The 26,033-nt window shown below is 43.3% G+C and overlaps 1 protein-coding gene and 2 non-coding genes across 3 annotated transcripts in view; 2 read left to right on the top strand and 1 right to left on the bottom strand.

The window, feature by feature from the left end:
* Positions 1-7,166: 7,166 nt before the first annotated feature.
* Positions 7,167-7,237, top strand: LOC119873488. Its single transcript, XR_005365077.1, has one exon. It is a non-coding gene; the product is annotated as a small nucleolar RNA SNORD104 (small nucleolar RNA).
* A 199-nt stretch (positions 7,238-7,436) lies between these two features.
* Positions 7,437-7,570, top strand: LOC119873504. Its single transcript, XR_005365096.1, has one exon. It is a non-coding gene; the product is annotated as a small nucleolar RNA SNORA76 (small nucleolar RNA).
* An 891-nt stretch (positions 7,571-8,461) lies between these two features.
* TEX2 (testis expressed 2) overlaps positions 8,462-26,033 on the bottom strand; it is a 101,546-nt gene continuing 83,974 nt past the window's right edge. Inside the window, 5 exon segments of the mRNA XM_038546863.1 lie at positions 8,462-10,111; positions 11,595-11,715; positions 13,612-13,821; positions 15,515-15,640; positions 21,324-21,456. Of these exon segments, the coding sequence (XP_038402791.1) occupies positions 9,989-10,111; positions 11,595-11,715; positions 13,612-13,821; positions 15,515-15,640; positions 21,324-21,456 (713 nt within the window). The 3' untranslated portion in view covers positions 8,462-9,988.

The following is a 26,033-nucleotide window of genomic DNA, read 5'->3' as shown; positions in this document are numbered from 1 at the left end:
CTGTCCCGAGAACTAGAGTTAAAATGTCAAGCCCTGCCTGTGGTAAGCACTCCCTTATTAGTAGCTCATGTTATTCTCAAGAGGGGAGATAAATCTGGATTGTGAGATGTCACAAGGAGCTTGAACTCCACCAGACTGTCACTGTCTTGCTTAAAACCCATCAATAAATTGGATTTCTTTTTTTTTTTTTTTTTTGGATTTCATTAAAATTTAAAATGCCTCCTCCTTGAAAGACAGGAAAATAAAAAGGCAAAATATTCACAACACATAGATATGAAAAAGGATTTAAAGAATTCATATAATTCATTAGTAAGAAAACAATTTTAGAAGTGGGCAAAAGATCTCAACACTTTATAAAAAGAGGTATAGTAATGGTCATGTGAAAAGAGGTTCAACATCTTTGGTTATCAGAAAAATGTAAATGAGGGGCACCTGGGTGGCTCAGTCAGGGTTAAGCGTCTGCCTCCGGCTCAGGTCATGATCTCAGGGGTTTGGGATCAAGCCCTGCATCAGTTTCCCTGCTTAGCAGGGAGTTGGCTTCTCCCTCTGCCCCTCCCCTTGCCCCTCTGCACATGTGCTCTCTCTCTCTGCCTCTCAAATAAATAAAATCTTTAAAAAAAAGTTTTTAAAAAGTGTAAATTAAAACCACCATGAATTATCACATTTCTACTAAAATGGCTAACATTAGAATGAGTGACAATAACTAGGATTTGAAGTAACTAGAACTCTCATACGTTGCTGGTGGGCATGTAAAATGGAAAATAGATTGGCAGTTTCTCATAAGGTTAAAGATATATGCTTATCACATGATCTAGTAATTCCACTCCTAAAAGGAAAGCAAATGTCCATAAAAAGACTTCTACGCTGATGTTCCTAATAGCTTTATTCATAATAGCCCCAAACTGGAAACAACCCAAATTCTGTAAACATGTGAATGGAAAAACAAACTGGCATATTCATAGAATGAAATCCTACTCAGCAACATAAAGGATTGGATTACTGATACAATAACATGGATGAATATGAAAAATATTAGTTTAAGTGACAGAAGTCAGACACAAAAGTACCAATTGCAGGAATCTTTTACAAGAAAATCTAAAACAGGCAAAAGCATTCTGTAATAACAGATCATGGACTAGTGGTTGCCTGAGTTGGTGATTGAAGGGGCGAGCACTGACTACAAAGAAGCAGGAAAGAAGCATTTTGGAGCGATGAGAATTTTGTGTCTTGATTGTGGGGAAGGTCATGCAAATGTGCCTATTTGTAAAAACAAACAAAAACCAGAGAAACAGACACTTAATATGGGTCCCTTTTATTCCATAGAAAGTTGAATTTTATTTTATTTTTAAAATATTTTTTATTTACTTATTTGAGAGAGCATGAGAGGAGAAAGAAGCAGGCTCCCTGCTGGGTGCTCCCTGGCTCCCCTCAGGGCTCCATCCCAGGACCCCAAGATCATGACCTGGGCTGAAGGCAGATGCTTAACCATCTGAGCCACCCTGGAGCTCTAAAGTTGAATATAAAATTCAACTTTATTTTTCAAAAAAAATTCATTTTTATTTTTTTATAAAGTTGAATTTTAAAAGAGCAACAACAGAAGAGAAAATCTGATTGTCAGCTGATTGGTCAATGGTCGTATAAAAATATATTAAGTGCGTTAAAAAGTTAACTACAATGAGATACCATTTTATATTCATGTATGAAAAGTCTGACAATATCACTAATTGGTGAGGATGTAGGCCAATGCCACAATGCAAAGTGGAGCATTCACTTTGGGAAGTTATTTGTTATGATTTAGAAAGTTGGAAATGTGCCTACGTTACCACCCAGCAATTGTGCTTCTATATACCTACCCCAAAGAAATTTTTTTGCGCACACACACAAGAATGTTCAGAGCAGATTCATTTGCAATAATGAAAGCTGTAGCTATTTTAAACATCCGACATAAAGAGATGTGTAAAGTGCAATGTAATTGTGTACTGAGATGCTACACAGAAGTGAACCTGGTTGCATTACTACAATTACTGACTGCATATATACAATGTGAATGTCACCAATATTAAGTAATAAATATAGTAAGTCATAGAAGATGCATATATATTCTATTTCTATAAAGCTCAAGATCAAGCAAAATTAAATAATATATAAATATATGAAGGAAAAAAAAGGAAACAAGACAAACTCCAAACTCAGGATGGTAGTTTCCTCTGAGAGTGTGCGAGGGAAATGGAATGAGAAAGGGCAGAGTGAGCTTTAAAGCTATTGATAATAAATAAATAAATAAATAAAAATAAAGCTATCGATGATGTCATTTTTCTAAAAGTGGTGAGTATATGAATGTTCAATTTGTTAATAATCTCCAAACCACACATATGTTATATATGCTCTTTTGTATGCAGAGACATTTCATACTAAAAATCTTAAAAGGTAAATATTGTCACATTGGGTTAACCATGATAAGCCAACCATGTACCTCATACAAAGGACACACTGAAAATAAAATAACACAGAAAGGTTAAAAATAAAAGGATGGGCAAAGTTATATCAGCAAACACAAACAAGAAGAAGACACAAGTAGAAGTGCTAATATAAGACAAAATAGAACTAAAGGCAAAAAATAGGAGTGTTATTTATATTTATATATTTATAGATACATGTAATCCATGATGGACTATCATCAGCCACAAAGTGCAATGAGATAAATAACATAGCCTCAAAATATACAAAGCAAATAATAGAAGTTATCAAGGAAAATGACTGAAGCATAATTTTTTAATTTTTCATTTTTAAATGTCACACTGTAAAGTGAAACCTTCTGGGGGTATAGTTCTATGAATTTTGATAAATACATAAAGTCATGTAACCACCATGATCAAGATACAGAATAGTTGTATCACCCTCAAAAATGCACTCCTGCTGCACCTTTGTAGTCAAATGCACCTGCACTTCCAATTCCTGGAAAAATCTTTCATCTGTTTCAGTTCCTATTGTTCTCTATTTTTAAAATGATTTTATTTATTTGAGAGAGAGTGTGTGTGAGAGTATAAGCAGAGGGAGCAGCAGAGGGAGAGAAGCAGACTCCCCATTGTGCAAAGGAGCCTGACTCAGGTATCCATCCCAGGACCCTGAGATCATGACCGGAGTCAAAGGCAGATGTTTACCTGAATGAGACACCCAGGCACACCGCCCCCATAGTCTTCTTTTTTCTAGAATATCATATAAATAGAATCATATCATCTTTTGAGTCTGGTCCCTTTCATGCAGCATAATGCCTCTGAGATACTTCCAAGTGTTGCATGTATCAATAATTCATTCTGTTTTATGGTCCGATAGCATTCAATTGTATGGATGTACCACAATATTGCTTAAGATTCACCCAATGAAGGGCTTTTGAGTAGTTCCACTTTGGAAGCATTATGAATAATGTTATAAATATTTGTGTATAGGGATTGTGTGTAAACATAAAATTTTGTTTTTCTTGGGTAGGTTGACTTTATGAGAAACTGTGCAAATTCTTTTCCAAAATGTATGTACTATTTTGCATTCCCAAATAATAATGGAGCAAAATTCTTGTTGCTTTGCATCCTCCCCAGCATTTCATACTTGAAACATAATCTTAACAAATCGCAGTCAATGACAGTACATATACCCTCCTGATCAAGAATAAAATAGATAGATGTTTGGACAATATGATTACAACACAATTAAGGTTGAATTAATAAATACTTCATGTCAATGTACATGATAGTGAAAACATCTCCATTCCAAGAATCCATGGAATATTTATTTATTTAAAAATATTTTTAAAAGGTTTTATTTATTCATGAGAGAAATAGAAGCAGAGACATAAGCAAAGGGAGAAACAGGCTCCATGCAGGGAGCCCGATGTGAGACTCGATCCTGGGACTCCAGGATCATGCCCTGAGCTGAAGGCAGACACCCAATCGCTGAGCCACTGAAGCATCCCTCTTTATTTAAAATTTTGCTTATTGGGATCCCTGGGTGGCGCAGCGGTTTAGCGCCTGCCTTTGGCCCAGGGCGCGATCCTGGAGACCCAGGATCGAATCCCACGTCAGTCTCCCGGTGCATGGAGCCTGCTTCTCCCTCTGCCTATGTCTCTGCCTCTCTCTCTCTCTGTGTGACTATCATAAATAAAAAAAAAAAATTAAAAAAAAAATTAAAAAAAAATAAAATAAAATTTTGCTTATTTATTTGAGAGAAAGAGTGCACTCTGGCAGGGATGAAGGGAGTGACAGAGGGCGTGGGGGGCAGGGAGGGTTGTGGGTAGGCAGAAGGGTAGGGAGAGGGAAAGATGGAGAGAGAATCTCAAGCAGACTCTATGCTGAGCTTGGAACCCTTCTTGGGGCTGGATCTTATGACCCTGAGATCATGACCTTGAGCTGAAACCAAGAGTCGTCCAATGCTTAACTGACTGAGCTACTCAGGTGCCCTGAGAATCTCTGGAACACTTATAAAAATAGATCATATTCTAGGCCACAAAGAAAAGTCGTATTCTTTTCCTAATGTAGAAACTGTACCACAATGTAATAAATATAGAAAATAATAACAAAAATTTAAGTAGCAATAAAAATGATTGCATAGAGGTCATAAAACCATTTGTCAAAATAATAATTACTTTGGGTCATAGAGGAATTAAAAATTTTAAAATTTTATTAAAGATTTTATTTATTTATTCATGAGAGAAATAGAAGCAGAGACATAAGCAGAGGGAGAAGCAGGCTCCATGCAGGGAGCCTGATGTGGGACTTGATCCCGGGACTCCAGGATCACACTCTGGGCCAAAGGCAGGTGATCAACCACTGAGCCACCCAGGCATCCCTTTAAAAATTTTTTTGAGTAATTTTTAAATTTAACCAAAGACTGTGTAGAAAATAATGAAAATAAGAGCACTTTTCAACTACAAGCTCAGGTTGAAATGCTCTTCTTATTACATTTTCTTTATTAAATTAGGAGGAAAAAAGGAAAAGATCTCCCAAAGAGAACATTGAGGAAATAAAGAAAGCCAGATATTGTGACAGTCCAGTTGCGGTTCTCTCTCTGGGTAGATCAAGCTCTTACGGGGCAGGGCCATATCATTTGCCATCACAGTTGACCCTTGAAGAACATGGGTTTGAATTGCAGGGGTCCACTTTTTTTTCCAATACATACCGTATAGCACTGCAAATGTATTTTTTCTTCCTTTAGGAGCTTAAGAGGAAGAGAGGGAGAGAGTGTCCATGAGCAGGGGGAGGAGCAGAGGGAGCAGAGAGAGCAGAGAGCATCTCAAGCAGGCTCCACACCCAGTGAGAGCCCCATGTGAGGCTGATCTTAGCACCCTGAGATCAAGACTCAGATGCTTAACCGGCTCAGGTGCCTCTCCTTTATGATTTTCTTAATAACATTTTCTTTTCTCCTACTTTACTGTAAGAATGTAGCATATAATACATGCAATGCACAAAATATCCGTTCACGGGCTATTTATGTTATCCGTAAGGCTTCTGGTCAACAGTCAGTACTACTAGTTAATTAAGCTTTGGAAGAGTCATAATTGAGTAAAAAATTTTCCACTGCCTGGTGGTGGGTGCCCCTAACACCTCCCTCATCCCCTTCCTTGTTGAAGGGTGGTGAAGAGTGTGCCTGACTTTCAATATGAATTCAGTACTTGGAAGTACTTTTCACCTTCCCAAAGTTAGCCATTCTCTCCTTGGTGCCTCCACAATAGGGTATTTTAGCATTTATTAAAGCGCTGCACTCACATAAGCTTCCCACATCACGGCAGTCCTTTATTTATTTATTTTTTTAATATTTAATTTACTTATTCATGGTAGACAGAGAGGGAGAGAGGCAGACGACACAGGCAGAGGGAGAAGCAGGCTCCATGCAGGGAGCCGGACCTGGGACTCGATCCTGGGTCTCCAGGATCACGCCCTGGGCTGAAGGCGGCTCTAAACCACTGAGCCTCCCACGGATCCCGCAGCAGTCCTCTAAAAACAATTATTCTGGGGCACCTGGGTGGCTCAGTCGGCTAAGGATCCGACTCCTGAGGTCATGATTTCAGGGTCACGGGATCCAGCCCCACGCTGGGCTCCGTGCTGAATGTAGACTCTGCTTTAAGGTTCTCTCTCTGGGGCACCCGGGTGGCTCCGTGGTTGAGCATCTGCCTTTGGCTCAGGCCGAAATCCCCAGGTTCTGCCATCGGGCCCACATCAGGTTCCCCGCAGGGGCCTGCTTCTCCCTCGGCCTATGTCTCTGCCTCTCTGTGTGGCTCTCATGAATAAATAAATAAAATCTTTAAAAAATGATTTGGGGGCGCCTGGGTGGCTCAGTGGCTGCCGTTGGCTCAGGTCATGATCCCAGGGTCCTGGGTTCCAGCCCAGCATTGTGCTCCCTGCTCAGCAAGGGAGTCTGCTGCTTCTCCTCTCCCTCGGCCTGCTGCTCCCCCCTACTTGTACTCTTGTCAAATTAGTAAATAACCTTTAAAAAAGATAAACACAACTGTTTACCACTCAGAATGCACCAGGCAACTGACGTTACTTAATCGTCATAACTTTTTTTGATATCATTTTCCTCAAACTGAGGATCGTATCACAAATTCGTCACAAAGACAGGATTTGGTTGCACACCCTCTACTTTCAAAAACAGGCTCTTTTTTTTACCCAAACAGGTTTTCAATTCAGGAACGAGGTTAGGCTGCCACCCAGGTACGCTCAGCTCCTCGCCTAGCTCCTGGCACGGAACATCTCAAACAAGTGAGCGCCAGCTGCGTCCCGTTTGCAAACTTCCCTTCGGTGTACCGTACAGAGACACGCTAATTACGAGCACCCGATTTACGCACGGAAAGAAATCCACAATTTAGGACACAGCGCGCCTTGCGGCCCTTCTTTCACGCCCGTCTCTATGGTTGGCAGGTGACCACTCTACACTCTGGAGGACTCAGCGAGGACAGCCTCTCCTGAGGCCCCTTTACCAGCACGTGACCGGAAGTCTGGCTTGCTATTGGCTAGAGCCGGTAGAGCCCGCCCAACCGCCTCCTGTCAGTTCCTTTAAGTAGAAGCCAGAGGCCCCCGCTCGGCCTTTCGGGGACTGTGACGCCGGACCGGCCTGGTGCGTTTGTGTTGGGCCCCGGCGGGCCGGCCCGCAGCCTGGTGGGTCGCGGGGGGCGGCCTGCAGTGATGACATTCCAGAAAAATGCACGTGTTAGACTGCTGACGCGGGTGATGCGAACTACAGTCTGAGTCGGGCCTCCGCGGCGGCGGGCAGGAGACGGGCAGGCCCGCGGGCGCGCAGCCGCTAACCACCGCTCTCGTTCTTGCAGGTTCCGGCTGGGCCGAGGACGTCGGAGCTTCCTGCCCTCCTCCCCGCCCACCTTTACCCCGAAGCCTCGCAATAAAATGGTTTGATCCAGCGCTGGTGTTAAGCGTCTTCGTCGTCCCGACGCGCTGCCTTTGAGCCCCCGCCGCGCCTGCGCGTGGCGCCGGGGGTCAGGCTGCAGCGCCAGAGCACGCGCTTGCGCATAACTGGGGCCGCCCGGTTCCCCCGCCGGCGGCCCTTTTAACCGCGAGCGACACGGCGGCACCTGCAGGGGACGCGAGCGTGGGGCGGGGGCGATTTGCGACTCCAGCCTCAGCCCTTGAAGCCGAGGCTGAAACGCCCCGGGCAGACGCGGCGATCCTCTAGGCCCCGGTACTCAGGGCCCTGCATGTTTCCTGGAAGTCCTGGCCTCCGTGGTCTTCGAGACCTGCAGGCTAACCGCGGCGTGGGTGGCCTCTGGAGGGAGGGAGGGAGGGGGCTGTCCGTGAGCAGCTGGAAGGGCCGCTGTATACTTGACGGGAACTGGTTTCAGTCTTGAATGCTTCCATGAAGTTACCTCACCTGGTTAAGGTGTAGCAGCGACCCACTTCGAGAAACTACAATTTAGGGTCAACTGCTTACCTGGATACTGTGCCAAGCATGGGAATAAAAGCTTTGCAGTTTAGCCCAGTTAGCCTAAACAAGGTAGTTCAGATGAAGTAGATCTTATGCATTGCCGGGCACATCAGGCACCTAAGTAAATGCACAGTCCTTCCCGGTCCGGATGATTGGTGGTGGTCTCCTCTGGGTTTGGGTGAAATATGCAACTTCGAGTACCAGGCAGCTCTGTTGACGGGCAAGGATGCCCAAGTGCAGTGTTTAACCTGCTTTGGCATGTAATAACTGGGGCATCCGAAGTTAACAGGATTACTAGGCTATTGAGGGTGTAAAATCCAGCACAGAAACAAAGACGGTCGCCCTCAGGTTTTTAAAATCCTTTGAAGATCACACCTACCTCCTAATATTAGAAAACCCATCTGGTGATCATACCAGGAAATGGAAGCTGCTTTGGCAGCTTGAGTGCCCAAGTGATCTGTACACCTTGTTTATCCTCTCCCTATTAATCTAAAAAGGAGGATTCAGCAAAAATAACTTAGATGCTTATCTAGTATTTGACATTGAGATATTTATTTTGTGAAACAAAGCAAGCGATTGTAAATCCCCACATACTATTTGAGTGCAATAGGGTAGTCGTGTGTAATCTCTTTACACAGTAGTGCATCTAGTCCTTTGCCTTTAGTTATTGCACAAAAATTATAGACCAGTGAACAAGACATGCGGACTGACAGGCAAATTGGCCTACACATTGAGAAATTAGAAAACAGTACACCAACTGGAATGATCAAATAATTTAAGTCAAATGTTTTAATGGTGCAATTAAAGTAATCAAGGGTTCAAATATACTTTTTCAATATATTAGTTTCTTTATCTTTAAAGTCCTGTTCAGGCAAGGTGCTGTTTAAAAAACCACTATTAGCTTTGTCCACAGATGTTATCAAAAGTTATCCACGGTAGTTCTGATGTTGAATGCAGCTTTAAACAATAAAAAATTGTGTTTAAAGAGTACTTCTCAAAGCAAATTACATACCTAGGGAGCCCCAAACTTATAAACTAAAGATTCTGACACAAATGCACAAAATAAAGTTGGCAACATTAAAGAAAGGTCACATGAATTTTGAGATAACGTAGTGTTTAATGTTGAGCAAACTTGGTCGTGACTCTCAAAAGTGATAGAGTTCTGTTTTGGCTGTCAGAGGAGGAAACTGCCCGCAACCTCAAAATACAAATCAGATTAACAAAGCATTTTAGATGCCTATATAAAGCACAGAGCACATAGGAAGTGCCAGATAGAAAGATGGCTCTGGCTTTCTGCTCCCACCTCAATCCATTATGTGCAGTATTTGACATTTTCACATCTGCTCGTGTCTCAGGAAAACATTTGGGATTAGAAACCAGGTGATTGTACCTCATTGGTAGAAGGCTTTGGATGGTTTGATCTCATGGCTTTGCCTAATGTTCACATAAATCCCACTGTCCCCACTCGAGCTGATAGTATGTTAGTGTGTGTATGTTCTATGGCTACTTGCTTCCAAAATGCACAATAGGAAAAAAGTTGCTATGCATACCTCTTTTTTATCATCCATGAAATGGTTCACACAAAATTCCACTCCCCACCCTCCACACATTCCTGAATTGACATTCAGGAAGTATGGAGGGCTGTATCACCTATAAACTAGGAGGAAACGTTCCATTGTGCACTGGCCGCCTGAGGAAAAGCTTTGGAGTTGAGGCAAGGGGAAAGCCTTCCAGCTGTATAGCTTTGCTTTTACTGTGCTCTTTGGCTGCCACAAAAACTGGTGGACTCAAAAAAGCCATGGTGTGAGTCATCTGTAACCTCCAGATCCACTGTGGTGACTCTTCCACAGTCTTCTTTGCTGAGTCAAAGCTTTGCAGCAAGGCATTTTGGGCCCCAGTTCCCAGATGCGTGGAATGACGACACGTCACAGTGGAATGGGCACCAGCAGGCAGAGGGCAGAAGCTGTGGCACGAGGAGGGGCCAGTGCTACAGCACGGATGGCAGCCAAGAACCCCACACCTTGAGCTAGATCTAATACTGGGAAGGTCGGATCTTCACCCATCACAACTGATCAGCAGCCTCCACCAGTGAGTCTTTGAGGAGGCAGGAGGCGGAGCGAGGGTCCATGGCTGAGTGCATTATAGGGATATAGACATCATCCATGTTTGGCATGACAAAGACTTTCTGAAGGAAGAAAGAGACATGTAGAAGAATGCTTTTAGATAAGTTTTAAAAGTACCTTTTCACATACATTCTAAACTAGCTCCTGTCACATTTAAAGAGTTGAATCACATCAGCACACGAATACAAGAACCCAGTAAGTCAGCTCTGAGGCAGAAGCGCCTTTGATTTCATGACATATAGCGACATTACTCATGAATTCATCAACCTTCAACACCATTACTTTAACAGAAATGGCTTAACCTGCTCATGGTATTTCCAAATACTATGTCCAGAACACATACTCCAAGTGAATTTATTCATTTAAATCTTAGCAACAAAATGTAAGCTAAGTTTTTTCACCCCCGAACAAGACAGCTATATAAGAAGGAAATCCTACTCTAATGAACACACGAAGAATAGTGATTGATAGTAATGGTGCTTTGCCTATCCTGCTTATAAACTAATTTTACATAAGTGAATTTTGGCAATGCACTCATGAAGTCTCCAGTAATACCCTCTTATGAAAGCAAAAAAAGGTGGCTATGGGAAGTGGTAGCAATTACCCATCAACTTCCCAACTTGCCTCAAAATACCAGGTGCAAAACACATATGGTGGCTTCCAGAAGCCTGGGTGGCTCAATCAATTGGGTGTCCAACTCTGATTTGGGCTCAGGTCGTGATCTCAGGGTTGTGAGATGGAGCTTTGAGTTGGACTTCAAGATGAGCTCCGTTCTCAGCAGGGAGTCTGCCTGAGATTCTCTCTCCCCTCCCCCCCAATAAATAAATCTTCAAACAAAAACAGGTGCCAACCTCTGTCCCTTTGTCTTGTCTTTTAGCTCCTTGTACCCCAATACCCCTGAAAGAAATGGCCTCCTCTAATTCCTATTATAGGATCTAGGAAAAGGAAAAAACTAAAGGTTCAAATTACTTTTCCACTTGGTGATATTACTAAACTTTACAGAAACTGGTTTTCAGTTAATGTTAGTCCATAGCCTTTAAATATAAGCTTTTATTTATAAATATAAACTTTTAAAGGCAATAGCTCAAAGTATACCATGGCAAAAATTAGTCTCCTTCAAAAGGTGAAGTGCATTATGAAGTAAATTGTTTGCCAATCCATAAAATCTCAAAACACAACTGTGCCTCGAATGTGATAAAAATTTGGTAGAAGTAGTCATCCCAGGGCCTCGACTACATTGCTTTTAGCTCTGGTGACAGAAAACAAGGCAGACATGGAGAATGAGTTCTGGCTTAGTGACTCACCTTTTGGGTTTCCTCTGAATTATTTAACAGGGTTCTGTGGATAAGGTTCAGGATTTCTGAAACTGGACCTAAAATGTTATGCCTGTTCGATCATGACAGGTACTTTCCTAGGATGAAGGTCCAAAGCTTTCATTAGCTTCTCAAAAGAAGATCCTGACCCAAATGAACTTCAGAACCTCTGTTCTGCTCTGAGCTTTGAGAGTCAGGTGAAACGCACACCAGACAAACACCACATGTTTACCTGAAACTCTTGTTCCAGTTTCTTCTCTATCCAGTCTGTCACATGAACTAAAGTCACTTCTCTCTCTCCAAGTTTTGGCCGAGCTTTCAGCTCTACATATGGTGGCTTCCGGAAACCATACCTTTTGAAGAAGACAAGTAGTAAACAATTACATTTAGACATTTAGATGCAAAGAAAGGAAGGACATAAGTACCAACAGCAGACCTAGTTCACTTGCCCAGGGCTTTATCACTATTTTAATTGTTCTCTTACTCTGAAGATCCCCTCTAAAAATGATGCAAAGCAGCCAACGCAAATTGTGAGCTCCCACATCCCCGGGCCGTGTGTAGGACTGTGATGATCTGACAACAGTCCTGACAAAATGGTAAAGTCAGGAAGCACCACTGGAAAAGTCTGTGACCTGGGCACTGCTTTCCGGTTTTTTGTTTTTCCTGAAACAGCAAGGATCTTTCTTGTTTCTTTTTCAATAAAGGTAGTGTACATACACTACAAAACCCAAAATATACATGTGTATAAAGCATAAAGGGAAAGATACTGCCTCTCTGAATCTTACCCCCAAGACACTGAGAGAAGGACTACTGAGAGAAGTGGGGTCGATTTTCCCCACACTCCTACATAAATAGAGAATATTCTATAACCTGCTTTTACGTTCCATACCCCACGGCATGCTTGTTAAGGCTTCCTAATGGAGCAGACTGACACTCAGCTGGTAAAGGATCCAGACAAGAGACTGTGTGCTATCAAACTACCTAGAAGTTTTTCGTCCATCTGTCATGGATCGATGTTTTAAAAATTACAACAAAAATGTCAAATTGCTATAAGCATTTCTAAATCTCTCAATATCTATACTTAACTTTATGGATTAATAACAAATGCAGTGGGTAGTACTACCCCAGAAGCCTTTAATTTTATCTTCCACTTGGGCCCCCTGCTCAGTAGTGAACCTGCTTCTCCCTCCCTCTGTCACTCCCCCTTGCTTATGCTCTCTTGCTCTCTGTCAAATAAATACAATCTTAAAAAATTGTTTTCTTTTCTTTCACTAAGCAGTAGCACCTGTAACTGATTTTTTTTATTTGTTCCCACTTTTCTTTTTACAATGAAAATACTACTGTCTCACAACAAAATCTATAAAGGTATTTTAAAGTTTTTACTGGGAAACACCAATATCATCATCAAATAGTCAATTCAAAAATCGCCTTCTGATCATTCTTATAAACCCTTCCTAATGCCAGGGATATGCACTAGCATGGAAGTTTCACTCTAGGATAGAACAGAGCTATCTTTTTCATACCATTGTAATTTCTGGTACAATGAGACCTCCTACAATCACTGTGTACACTTATGTACATTTTAAAGGACCTAGAATGCCAATCTTAAACTTCAATTCACAGATAGTGATTTTCTTCTACAGGACCCATGAATAACAGGTTAGTTCAGTGGTTCTCAATCTTGGCTTTGTCCCCCAGGCCCTGGATTCTGGGGACTGGGTGCATCTTTGTTCTTACCAAGTCCCCAGGTGACTGTGATATGCAGGCAGGGTTGAGAACCACCAGTTCAATGACAACTCCTTGGACAGACCTCCTACCACAATTACCAAGTGCATAAGCTCTGCCTCCTTAACATCTAGGTCTAACCCAAGGAGTCTTCCCTAAGCACCACAGGCTCTGCTGCATGCATGAACCCCTTGTGTAAGGTGGGGTAACAGTGCTACCTATCTCTGCAGGATGCTGTGTGGACTGACCAGGTGAAGCAGCTACACCCCAGGCCAGGCAGAGAATAAGAGCTTTACAGATGGTGGAAAGAGCTGGCTTTAGAAGACTGAGAAGAAAAACATATGAAGATAACACTTAACATGTGAACGAACCATTCACAGAAGAAAATAGAGTTGGATTTACAACAGACATTACGTTCCATGAAAAAACGTGTGAAAGTGCTTCTGCCCAAGAGGAGGTACTTCCCATAATGTCAAGGGTAAGCATGCTGGGATCTTTCTAGCCATACAACAGGCTGTACGCACCATATCCGGTCAGTCGGCGGAGGTGGAATGTTGACTGCCAGGGTTCCTCTGCATTCTTGTACTTCCACAGTTAGCAGCAGGGGTGTATTGGAGACTTCTTCAATCTTCTTCTTAATGAACTCTGTCTCAGTTGCTTTTTGGAAGTATTTTGACTTGGTAATCTTATCAACAAACCTCATAATCTTACTTGTTCGATGACCTCCCACATACCTTTAAATGAGGGACACAGACAGGTGTTAGTATAAATTTTGCTCCTCCACACACACAAACTCTGTGGCTCTTCGTTCACCTCACTTTAGACCAGAGTTTTTCAACCGAAGCATTACTGACATTTTGGACTGAGTATTTCTCTGCTGTAGGGTCTGTCTTGGGCACTGCAGGATGGTTAGCAGCCTCAACCTTCTAGATGTTAACAGCAGGCTTCCCCCAGTCATGATAATAAAAAATTGTCTCTAGACATTGCTGAATGTCCACCGGGGGTGGGGGTGGGGTGCCGGCAGGGGCACAAAATAACCTCTCAGTGAGAAACTACTACTTTAGAGATGGTATGGGGATCAGAACCCAAGTCTTGACCCATGGAGAGACAAAGTTGTCACAGTGCAGAGAAGACATCAGACCTTTCCTCCTTAATAACCCTCTGCTAGTGACTGTAAATCCTGTGTCCTCTTAGAGGAATCTCCCCATCTCTACACTTCAAAAAGGAAATCATGCTGCATCAACAGAGACATAAAATACAGTATTTAACTGACTGTCTTTTAGGTGATATATCAATTTTAAATGGCAACTACTTTTCAAAGGGCTTAGAACTTCTTTCTAAAAAAAAAAATGCTAATCAAGCTGGCATGCTAGCAGGTCAAGAAAGCAAGCTTTTCTATCAGGTCATAGTTACCATAAGACTGCTTTAAGAAGGGAAGATATTTGTTTTTTAAAAAACGCACACATGGGCAGCCCGGGTGGCTCCAGTGGTTTAGCGCCGCCTTCAGCCCAGGGTGTGATCCTGGAGACCTGGGATCGAGTCCCACATGGGGCTCCCTGCATGGAGCCTGCTTCTCCCTCTGCATGTGTCTTTGCCTCTCTCTCTGTGTCTCTCATGAATAAATAAAATATATATTTAAAAAAACCTGCAAACTTTAGATATCAATTTCTCAAATGTCTGGATTCTTTTCATATTCTGTAGGATTTCAAAAGTGAATAGGCTGATATCTTCTTACAAGTGCTTCTGAATCTCTGGTTTCTTTACAATCTTATTTTCTTCAACTCACCTTAAATAACTAACAGATCCTTACAGAGAAGCTATTTAACACTCTGATTATTCCAGAGTCCACATAACAGTCAAAGGGAGCTCTGAAAATGAAGTCATGATCTAAAAGATCAGCTAAGTGACCCACATCTTTAAAACACACCAAAGAAATCACTAGACTGTTCCAGCCTTGCTAGAAGGAACTGGCAGGCAGCTCAGCATAATTGTGACCCGACTGAAGGGGAGCAGTGCTCTCCACCCGGCACCAGGGGGAGGTGTTGTATAAGCTGTGCCCCTTGCGAGAAGCTCGCCTTTCAATTCTCTATGCATAATTTTCTTATATTCAAGTGATGCATCACTAAATTCTACTCAAACTAATACTACAATATATGCTGAACTTGAATTTAAATAAAATCTTTAAAAAATACTTTTTTTTTCAATCGCCCAAGAAAGCCATCCAGATGGGGACCTTCTTAGCTAAGAAAAGCTATTTGGATCTTTTAGCTGTGGGGCCTGGAGTTTCTAGCCACTCTGGGTTCTTAATGCAAAAACCATTCACTCGATGTGAAGGAGGAAGAAAGATTACCAGGAAGAGGGGGAAAAAAGCTCACTCCCAACTTGGTACCCCAACCCCTGGAGACCCTCAAAACTGGATCCACTCACCCTTCAGCCCCCGGGAGAAGTGGTTTGTCTCCTGCGCTGGGCTCTGGAGCGTCGTCTTCATCAGAGGAGCCAGCACTGGAGGACTCCTCATCGCTGTCCGCCAGACAGTACGCCCTGGGCCTGCAACTGATCAGGGCAGAGTCACCACCGTAGCCTGTCCTTCAGGCTCTGCTTAGAAAGAGAACACACATGCTCCACCGCTAACAGGTCCTCAGTCTCCCCACTCTGCCCAGAAAAGAAGAGGCCCAATCCAAGAGTCCTCGGATTGGTCAGGCTACCCAGGAGGCTCTTCAGTGCCAAGTTCCCTAAGAGCAGTGCAGAGGACTTGGACCTCAAGAGTTCTATTTTGTGCATGCGTCAGGACAGGTGGTGGGAGTGTGATGCAGTCCACACAAAATGCAGGGATCTCATCAAAGTGCAGCAGGAGCCAAGTGGGAGGGTGAATGGAAAGAATGATGGTTGCAGGGGTGAGGTGACAGCTTATGTTGGCGACATGACCTCCCCTCACCCATGACGGGGATGTTCAGGCAAGTCCCTTGACTCTGGCTGAGTTTAACAGCTATGATGCTTTCTTATTCACCTCCACATTAGTTTTGACTCGAGACTCCTTTCTAGTGAAACTACATATGTTACCCCATACCTGCCCTAGCCCCTAAAGGCCATAGAAAAAGCTAACAATCACACATGACAAATCTCAAGGGACTCGGGGAATCAACTGACAGGAGAACCCAGGAAGTTTTCTGGAGAAATACAAATTTAAAAACCATTTTAAAAATAAAGTAATAAAAGCATGTCTAGGTGGTTCAGCAGTTGAGCATCTGCCTTTGGCTCAGGTCATGATCCCAGGGTCCTGGGATACAGTTGCACATCGGGCTCCCCACAGGGAGCCTGCTTCTCCCTCTGCCTGTGTCTCTGCCTCTCTCTGTCTCTCATGAATAAGAAATAAATCTTTAAAAAACAACAACAACAACAAATAAAGTTATGCAAAGCCTCATCAACAAGCAAAGTCTCTCATTCATCTTCCCAGGTTGAATACTCAGTTTCCAGAGGCATAGGGATTACTAGATCACCAGCAGTGGCAAGTGCCCCTCTAATGGTATGGGACAGGGGAGGAGGATTCTTGGCTGAGCTTCAGCCCCATAGAAGGCAATTTCCTTCCTGGATGGTGGCTTTGCTTCAGAGAAGCAGAGAGGCAGGGTCCATCCCTGAGCCTCAGAGACTTAATTGGGATGAAGCGAACAAGAGACAAAGTAGTCTCTGAACACACTAAGCAACCAAATAGTCACAAAGCAGAGGCAAGGCCTTGTATTTTTGATAAGGACAAAATTACCAGGAGAGAGGAGGGCAGTGGAGCTTAGGTCCTATCCTTACAGGTGCAATGCCTTTGAGGTCTTCCTCTGATCTCACATCGAGCAGCCATCCCTTGGCCAATGGGGACCAAGGGCACCCAGGGCAGAGTACATACAGGAGGGCAGACTTGAAGGCCCAGCAGAGGCCCCAGCCCTGGAAGGGTGGGGCTGAAATCTCCACCCCTGAAACAGGAGCTTGACTGTAAGAAGACCCCACCAGTGTCCTCCCTGGCAGGACACCCGGATCTTCCTCAACCCCAGCTCTGAAACATGAGAGCAAGCTGTTTCAGCCAACAGGCTTTCATGTACAGTTAAAGGGAAACTCCCCCTGCAGATACAAAAGGGCATGGGGATAGCATCTAACTGATTCTTTCTCCTTCCGTTAGAATCCTGGCTAGTCCAGGAATGTATATGGGTGCTCATTGATCACAAAGCCATTTTGGAGCTTTCCATGGTTAGGCAGTCCTCACAGAGATCTTCTCTTATATAAAATGTGCACAGCAAAATATTATTCCCAAGAAAGCCCAAATTGGGTGTTGAGATGAGGAAAGTTGGGGAGTCAAATCCCCAGATAACACAACCAGCTGAGACATCCATTTTCCTTGTCCATAAATACAATGACTAGGCTCCCTGGGTCTCAGACCTAGAGCTATCAGATGAGGAGTCTGTGTCCTGACTGCACAGGTAGCCTGTTCCCCATCCACGCAGCACTAAAAAAGCTGCCTTGAGATCTGGGACTGCAGTGAAACCTGCTGAGCCACCATCCCCTCCTGTCCCCCCCACTGGTATTTGTCATCTGGCAGCCTCCAGACTTGAAGCAAAAGATGCCAAAGGCTGAGCACTGCAGAGAGCTCTCAGGTTCCCAAATTAATCCTCTGCAGGATAGAGAACAGGATAAATTTTTGTGGCTGAAGTTAATAATTTAGACAATGCCCTATCAGTTAAAGTAGATTAGGTGACATGAAATTCTGATTTTGACCAAACAGTACCTCTATGTGGCACCCAATACTTAACTAATTAAATGGGTAACTAAATGTTTGGCTGTTACTCAGTTTTATAACTGAACATGCATTTTATGATATCATGATGTCAGTATGAACTTCAGAGAAAAATACACTGCACATTCTTAAATAAGGTGTGCTAAACATAATAAGCCTAATTTTTAAAAATGCTTCTTAGAATCCAGCTATGATATCCTTTCAAAGAGCCACCTTAAAGGGCTAATTCTAGTTTTGCTGCCTCTGCTAAAAATCTATTTGGATATGAACTTGGAGTCAGATACATAAGAAAAAGTGAATTAAGCACAGCCCTGGTGGCTCAGCGGTTTAGCACTGCCTTCAGCCCAGGGCGTGATCCCAGAGTCCTGGGATCGAGTCCCACGTCAGGCTCCCTGCAAGGAGCCTGCTTCTCCCTCTGCCTGTGTCTCTGTCTCTGTCTCTCTCATGAATAAATAAAATCCTAAAAAAAAAAAAAAAAAAAAAAAAAAAGGATGCATAATTAGATTAAACAGCACAGTGAGGTGGCCACACAGGAGAATGTATTTTCTTGGGAGTGAAATTGGCACCATTCATTTGCCACAGACATGCATGTGCGTATACCCACAGAGCGAGACCAAGTCACAGTGTGGGCTGCAGGCACTTGGCTCACAAAACACAGGAGCTTCAGGGTTGTGGTGGTTGGGAGTATACTGTGACCTAGGGACCCAATTCAGAGGTCACAATGGCCCCCCTATGGGGACTGTCCCACCAGACCCAGGCTGCAGTGGAAGAACATGAACTGGCCAAGTGCCTCCAAAGCCACAGTTCCTTTAGAGAGCAGCCAGCCTGTAAAAAATTCCCCTTACTGACTCACTCTGGTCCTCTTCAAGTCACTTCCTAAAGTTACTACCTGAATTCCACTTTGAGCACCTTATTGCCCCAAGGTGATGTAAACTACAATATGTAAGAGGGTGGCTATTTGGGAAATAGAGACTAAAGGAAAAATGTCTACAGATATAAAGACATATTTCAGAGAAAGGACTTCACTAGAATAAAGCAACACAGATTGGCATTTCTCACTATCATCCTCAGGATAATAACGTGAGGACATGAACAAACTTTCTAACAATAAGTGGGGCTTCTCACAGGTTGAGCAGCTTCTTCTAGAGACTCCCCAGGCCACAGTCATTTGCACACTTGAAGGGGACTGAAAAGAAAGCCATGAAACAAAGCAGAGGCCCAGCCACAGCCTCCACTTTGGAGAGATTTGCCAATAAGGAATTTCGGTCTCTCAGTATTTAGACTTAGGGGGATTCTGATGTGCTCATGATTGAGGAAGTGATGAAGTGGGTTCTAGAATCTCTTCTGGGATTAGGTTCTTAGTTATGGATGGGCTTTCAGAGGCTCTCAGTGCTCCCAGAAATTGTGAGTCAAAACCGTACAGGTATAGACATTTTCAGGGAGGATCCAGAACTCCTGAATTCCTAAAGGGGTCCTTTATATATATATATATAAAGTTAAAGATCTATCTTTCTAGGCCTTTTTCTCTCAAATGAAGTACTTGGAATGGGTTTTTTCCCTTGCTTTTAAAATTAAATGACAGCCAATTACCCATCAACATATAACGTAACACCATAGGAAGAGGCAAAACATTTTATACCCGCTCTACTAGGACAAAAATGGTACTTCAGAAGTATATTACAAAATATACCATCATATTCCAAAAGCAGAGGATTTTTTTTTCATGTAGTCTGGAGAAGCACTGCTTACTCAGAAACATGCCCATCCTCTTTGATCAGCCAAGGTTTATGAACTTGAAATTGTGCCAAGAGAGTCACATGAACGTGGCACACCTAAATGGCCAAGATCTCAGGGACCTGGCTGTGTTGGGGCCCCGTCTGCTACCCAAGACACCCCTTTCTAAGGAGTCCAGTCACCCTGTGCTGTTGAGAATGGACTCCTTCCACAAGGCTTCTGACATTTGCTCTGTCCTCTCCTGTATAGTTAGAACTCACTTTCAAGGCTGCTTCTGCCCATGGTGCTTTGTCTTACAGGCTGGGCAGCTAATACACAGCTGTGCATGGCAGTGGGGTGGGGGCGTCCAGACACAGGAAATTGAGTCTGATTAGAGAACTAGATCAAAACACCAGCAACTCAGATGAGGGAAGTTGGCAAGACTTTCCCTCCCAGGAAAGCCTCTTATGTACTCTGACCTCAATCCTCTTAGGTCTACAAACTGAGCCTTTATGTTCAGGGACATGATGAAACGACAAGCTTCCTAGTGGCGTCACATGGGACCAAACAAGACTCAGCACCTACAGGGTATGAAATGCTACATGGAGAGTTGATAAACACCACTCACCAGAAAATACAATCCACAGATTGCCGAATCCAAACACATTTTAACAAATAGCAGAAAAGTGAAAGGAAAACAGCACAGATACAGGTTAGATTGCATACAGGTAGGGAAATTCTCCAATTGTTAAAATAACATTTCATTAAGTAACTGGGAGAAATCAGAATAATCTAAGTAAAAGCACATTCTCAAATGTCTAACCATCCCCCCCTCTGCCAATCTGCTATGACCATATGTATGAATACAAGCACTAGGTCAGCATCATAACCAAGCAAAAATCTAAGAGTCTGTGTGTCTTATATATAGACCCTGCGAAGGTGGCTCCTTGTGGGGTTTTTCTGTCATTGTACTGTTAATTCCATGCCAACAGATAAAAATGTGAGAAGTAGACTCTAATCAGTATTTTTAGTTTGGTCAAAACAATAATATAAAGGAGTATTTTAAGGTGTATGGAAAACTAAAGTTCCAATTTATCCATTCTAGGCCTCTAAGGGGGAAAAAATAAACCTTTATTACCTATCTCACGAATTTGAAATATTTACTAAATCAAACAAACTGTGGGCAGCAGATGCAATATCTTCTACAAAGAGGAATTTACTAAGTAAATCAATATTTTATTATTTAAGGAAAATACATCTCAAAACACTTTAGAAGCACCCTGTTGGCTACAAGATCAATTGAAATAATTTAGACTTTATGATTAAAGCAGATGGACCGACCCCCCCCCCCCCCCCGCCCCCTCCAGGGACCTTAGCCTTCCCACACAATGCTGTTTGTGGCTGCAAGTTGACAGAGGAAGTTTCTGAATGAGGATTCTTTTCACAGAGCATTTTCTTGTGCAGATGAGCCTGCCCTACTGGTCTGAGTCAATGATGCTTTCTGAATAATTGCTCTGTGTGCCCCCCTGGCAGCAATGAGGCCAAAAGGTGCTGAGCAGAGGTGGGGACTCCCAGTCTTGGGGAGATGGAAGTCGGGAACCCCTCCCTGAAATCCTCTGTGGTCCAGAAGTACTTGCATGGAAGCTCACTCAACATCCGAGGCTATTACACATCCAAGTTGCTTCCCAAAGGCTAGAGGAAGAGGTTGGTTCCCCGGGGATGGGTTAGTAAATTTGTATGGCCCCTTACCCTTCTTTGCCAATTTCTCCAACCTTCAGGGCTTCAACAAGAGGCTCTTTACCTAGTTTGGTCAAATTCATTTTGGTCTCGAGAGTCATCAGAAAGGACCCATTGTAGGACATTTCCAAATCAATCCACAGTCCTGGAGAGAGAAACAGTGAAAAAACAGAAGGTTCCCATCCCTGCCAAAAACACGACTATAAGTGACAATATAAAAACTTACATTTTAAGGTACTGAAGTAGGTATCACATTGAAAGCCTGTAGATTTATATTGCCTGTACTATCAATGCATGCAACAGGAGGTCATGTAAAGAAAAGCTCCTGGAAATGGTTCAAGTGTTTGTCACTTTGCCAACATGTGAATATCCATTAAAATGGTGAGCTCAGTGCAACCTGTCAGTCCTGGAATGGTCCTGTTCTCTGGGTTTTTCTCGCATTTATTTATTTAATTTTAAAAATGATTTTATTTATTTATTCATGAGAGACACAGTCTTCTCACATTTAATAAGAAAATACACTCCCAACAGGAGGATGGCTTGACCTAGGGCAAAACCAGGACAAAGTTGCTGATTCCCAGCCAATTATGAGGAAGAAGAGAGGTGCGGAGACCTCACTGAATGCTGGGCTATTCTTTAAAGCCACACATGAGAACCACTGCCTTAAAATAACCTCATGTTGGTGGGGGAGTGGAGCACAGGAAATGTTTCAGACTGAGCTCAGTATGATTGGGATAGGGACAAACATTTTTAGCACCCTATTCTTTCTGGAAATTGCTTAGTAATGGAAACAAAAGAATTAATGTTCAAGCACCATAATTATCCAGATAAAGTGGGATAACTGCTTTGTACCTTAGTTTAAAACCCTGTTCCTTAGAAAAGACACCAGTATCAGTGAGATCGTATCTAAGAGGGTTTCAACTTTGTGGAATTTCAGTGGGATGGCCCACCAACAGAAGCAGTCACTGACCAGAAGTCCAAAATGCAATCAGAGATTATCTCCTGACCTTCCACACAAGGACTCTAGGATTTGGGGTAGAACATGCTACGTTGTGATTTTTAGACTCAAGGTTCTGTGACACTTCATGGACTTTCAGTCAAAATGTGATTGTTCAAGTGGGTGTTTAAATGTTAATCCACTTTATAGATCCTCATAAGATGCATGACAACATCTAAAAGGAAGCAGGAAACTCATCTAAAACCATCGCTGACACAGAGCAGCATTTCAAGCAATTACAGTAAATAATCTATCCCCTATTTGGCTACCATTTTAGATAAAAGCTTTGCTTAACCTCAAGAAGCACTAATGGTGTAATTCCTCACTACAGGCAGAATAATTCCCATTTTGTTTTCAACAAATTCTTTTTATCATAATTAAAGGTAATTGTTTTCCATGAATGACATTAGGTGACATGTAGGTCAATTGTGACTTTGTTTGTAGCAACTCACAAAACTGCTTTATTTCTTGCTTACATTAAGCAGTTAAAAATCATCAATTAGCTTGCTCTTCATAGGTAGTTACTGGAAACAAAGGGTACATCTGCTTTAATGAAGACATTTAGTCATTAATCACTTCCAGTGGAAAGGGAATAGGGCAAAAAGCCAGATATGAATAGGCTTTAAATTCAGTATAGATAGAACATCAATAAAGAAGGTATTTATTGCTGTATAATATGTCGACCTTTTTTAAACTTGAGAATCGATAGACCCCAACTACCTGGCTGCTGTTATGTATTCAGAAATAACTTCTGAGAATCCTGGTCAGGTTTCTAATAAATATTAATAGTGTATGTAGTGCCTTTGAAGATTGTCATAATAAAGGCAATGCAGAATTTTCCTTCTTATAAAGTCCAAGGTTTTGTCTGTCTGTTTTTTTATGAGGAGGTGTGGATACAGCTTAGTGCACTGCTGACTTACACCCTGGTAACTGGAACATCCTGCCCAGTGACATGTGGTTCAGCGCTCCCTCCGCCAGGAGTTGAAGTGAGGCAGGCAGAGGGAAGATGCATGTGGAGCCCTAGCACATGGACCAGGGCTGGAGTTCCCTTGCAAGTTTCTAGATCTCCTCATGTGCACAAGGGAGGGACTGCACTGCCTCTTCAGGGGAGGGCTATGTCCATCCTGGCCAGGGCTCGTCCCTCTGCTGTCACCAGCCCCATGTCCTTACTTCCAGGACTCTCTGCTCCAGCCTAGTTTTCTGCTGCTGCCAAGGCAGATGGGGACTGAACGAGAGAAGGCCACTGGGCCAAGGGGACACAGGGCAGGCAGAGAGCCCTGTCTGGGCTGGGGAGGGTATGAAGCATGGACATCTGATCCAGCCTCTGCATGAGGAATGGGGTCGGTTTTTAAATGTCATTATACAGGCCCCAACAGGCCCACCCCCAGGGCTATGTCCAGCCCTGGCTGGCGGGGAGAATATGAAGGAGTCAAGAAGGTCTTGAAAACTTTAAAAAACAGATATAAACTGCAACCATTCCAACAAATTACTTGACACACTTGCTTGCATTTAGATGAGGGTAAGGAGACTATTTTAGCATTAGGTGCAAAGAACAACTTGCTTCTGTGACAATGATTTGGCGAGCCAAAGAGCCCCCCGAGAACCCTGGAGCACACACAACCTGGAGCCGAGAACGACCAGTCACGTCACGGGTCAGTTGGGAGGCTCCTGCCTGAGAGGACTGGACAAGGAAATTAATGGCACCTGGGAGGCTGTCTTCTCCTTGTGGACAAATGTGTCAGCAACGTAAGGATGGAGACACACCCTGTTCCACCAGCGGTGTCTTAACCAAACTGAAGGCCACTCGCCTGGATTAACGTGGTTGCAGAACTCTCTCTTTTGTGCTTCTGACAAATGTTAAGACTCCTGTGAGGCATTCCACTTAAAATGCTGCTTTCTGTCACGATCTGCTCTTGCTAGAGCTCAGGGACAAAAACCAGAACTTGAGCAGAACAAATTTTTAAGCCTTTAATAGGAGTAAGGCTGTCAGTGCATTCAGAGGTCTCCAGAAAGGCCATGAAAACAAAGGGTCTTTGTTAGTCTGCTTGGGCTGCTATCACAGAACACCACAGATTGGGCGGCTTAATCAGCAGGCATTGGTTTCTTGAAGCTCTGGAGGCTGGAAGTCTGAGATCAAGGCACCGGCCAAATCAGTCCCAGTCAGTGTTCTTCTGGCTTGCAGAAGGCCACCTTCTCCCTGTGTCCTCACACGGCAGACAGAGAGAGCAAGCTAGCCCACTGGTCTCTGCTCATGAGGGCACAGTCCCATCATGAGGACCCATCCCTCATGAACTCCTCCAAACCTAATCACTGCCCCCAAAGCCCCACCTCCAAATATCATTACATTGTAAGTTAGGCCTCTAACATCTGAACTGGGGGGAACAGGGGAACACAAGCGTTCAGTCCATAACAGATCCTCCCCCACACAAGAAAGGGTCCTTGTGCAAAGAGGATGTCCAGTGATGAAGAGTGGCAGCTGATTACCAACAAGTCCCTACAAGACGGCACTTCATCTGGCAAGATGGGGAACAAAGTGACGATAACAACTTCAGTCAGCTTTCATGCCAGAACCTGTGAGGAGCTCAGATGGCTGCTTTTCTGCTCTTCCGCCAAGGGCAGGATCAGTTACCACCATCACCACTTGGAGGGACACTGCAGCAAAAGTTACAGCCTGTTCCACTGAAAATGTTTTTCGAATTCTCAGTGCAAGACATTACGGCTAAAGACACTGAGATACATCCCCGCCTTCAGGCACCTTAGGCTCGAAGATGAATAAAGATGGCCAGGGGCACCTGGTACATGGGAGATAAGCATGTCTTAGCATGTGTCACCACGGACAGCATGAAAAGAGGCCCTTCAGCCTTCTCTTGGTATTCTATTTGACAGACACCATGCCTCAGAACAGTCTAGCTGTGGCCATGGATATCTAGTCATTTCACTCGGCAGCTCATTGTTTTATTATTATTAAAATAGCTAAAAGGCATCAGTCTCACTGGAGTAGGCTTAACAGGATACCTGCTGTTTAAAAGGGGTAAGAGAACCCAAAGCCTTGCTCACCTGAGCTTGGCCCTTATGTTATCTGCTCCTCCATTTCCCTCTAATTGTGACTATTACTGGTTGATTTTCACTTTGAGAGGCACCATTTGTCATCCAAAGAACAAACTTCTTAAAATGGCACATTTAATAACATATCATGAACAGATGTTGGTTAATGGGTTCTTAGAAAAGCACACCGGTGATTATTTTGTTCCTGGTGCCATATTGCTCACTCAAATACCACAGAAAATTAGCATTCCTTGTATTAGGATGTATCTTTTAGGACAGATGCTCTCTACCTGCAACTGTTCTCGGAAACAGCTCTGCCTCTCAAGATTGATCTAGTCACAAATCAGAGTGTCCTCTCTTCCACCCCAACAGAGTTCCACAAAATGGTATTTTTCTCTCTTTTCTGGAAAAAGTAATTTTTCTTCCTGCAACATGATCTGGTTAGAGTGTGTGGGTCCATTCCTGTCAGCACTGAGCCCCACGGTCTGGCCCTGTCGCTGTGCTCAGCCCTGGGTTGGCTGCTATATTTGCTCTTAACAAGGGCATAGTGGAAGGAATGGGCGGGCCACAGACAGACTCTGGGTCCAGTTTTCTGCAATACTCAGGGGCAAAGTAACTTCAGTTTCAGCACTGGATAAAGGTACCAGGCACTAAAGGTTAAGGTCCAGAAGATGATCTGT

This window comes from Canis lupus, chromosome 9 (assembly GCF_011100685.1).
Source record: "Canis lupus familiaris isolate Mischka breed German Shepherd chromosome 9, alternate assembly UU_Cfam_GSD_1.0, whole genome shotgun sequence".
Lineage (NCBI taxonomy): Eukaryota > Metazoa > Chordata > Mammalia > Carnivora > Canidae > Canis > Canis lupus.
Note: the sequence above shows the minus strand (reverse complement) of the source record. Positions and strands in the feature narration are given on the sequence as shown.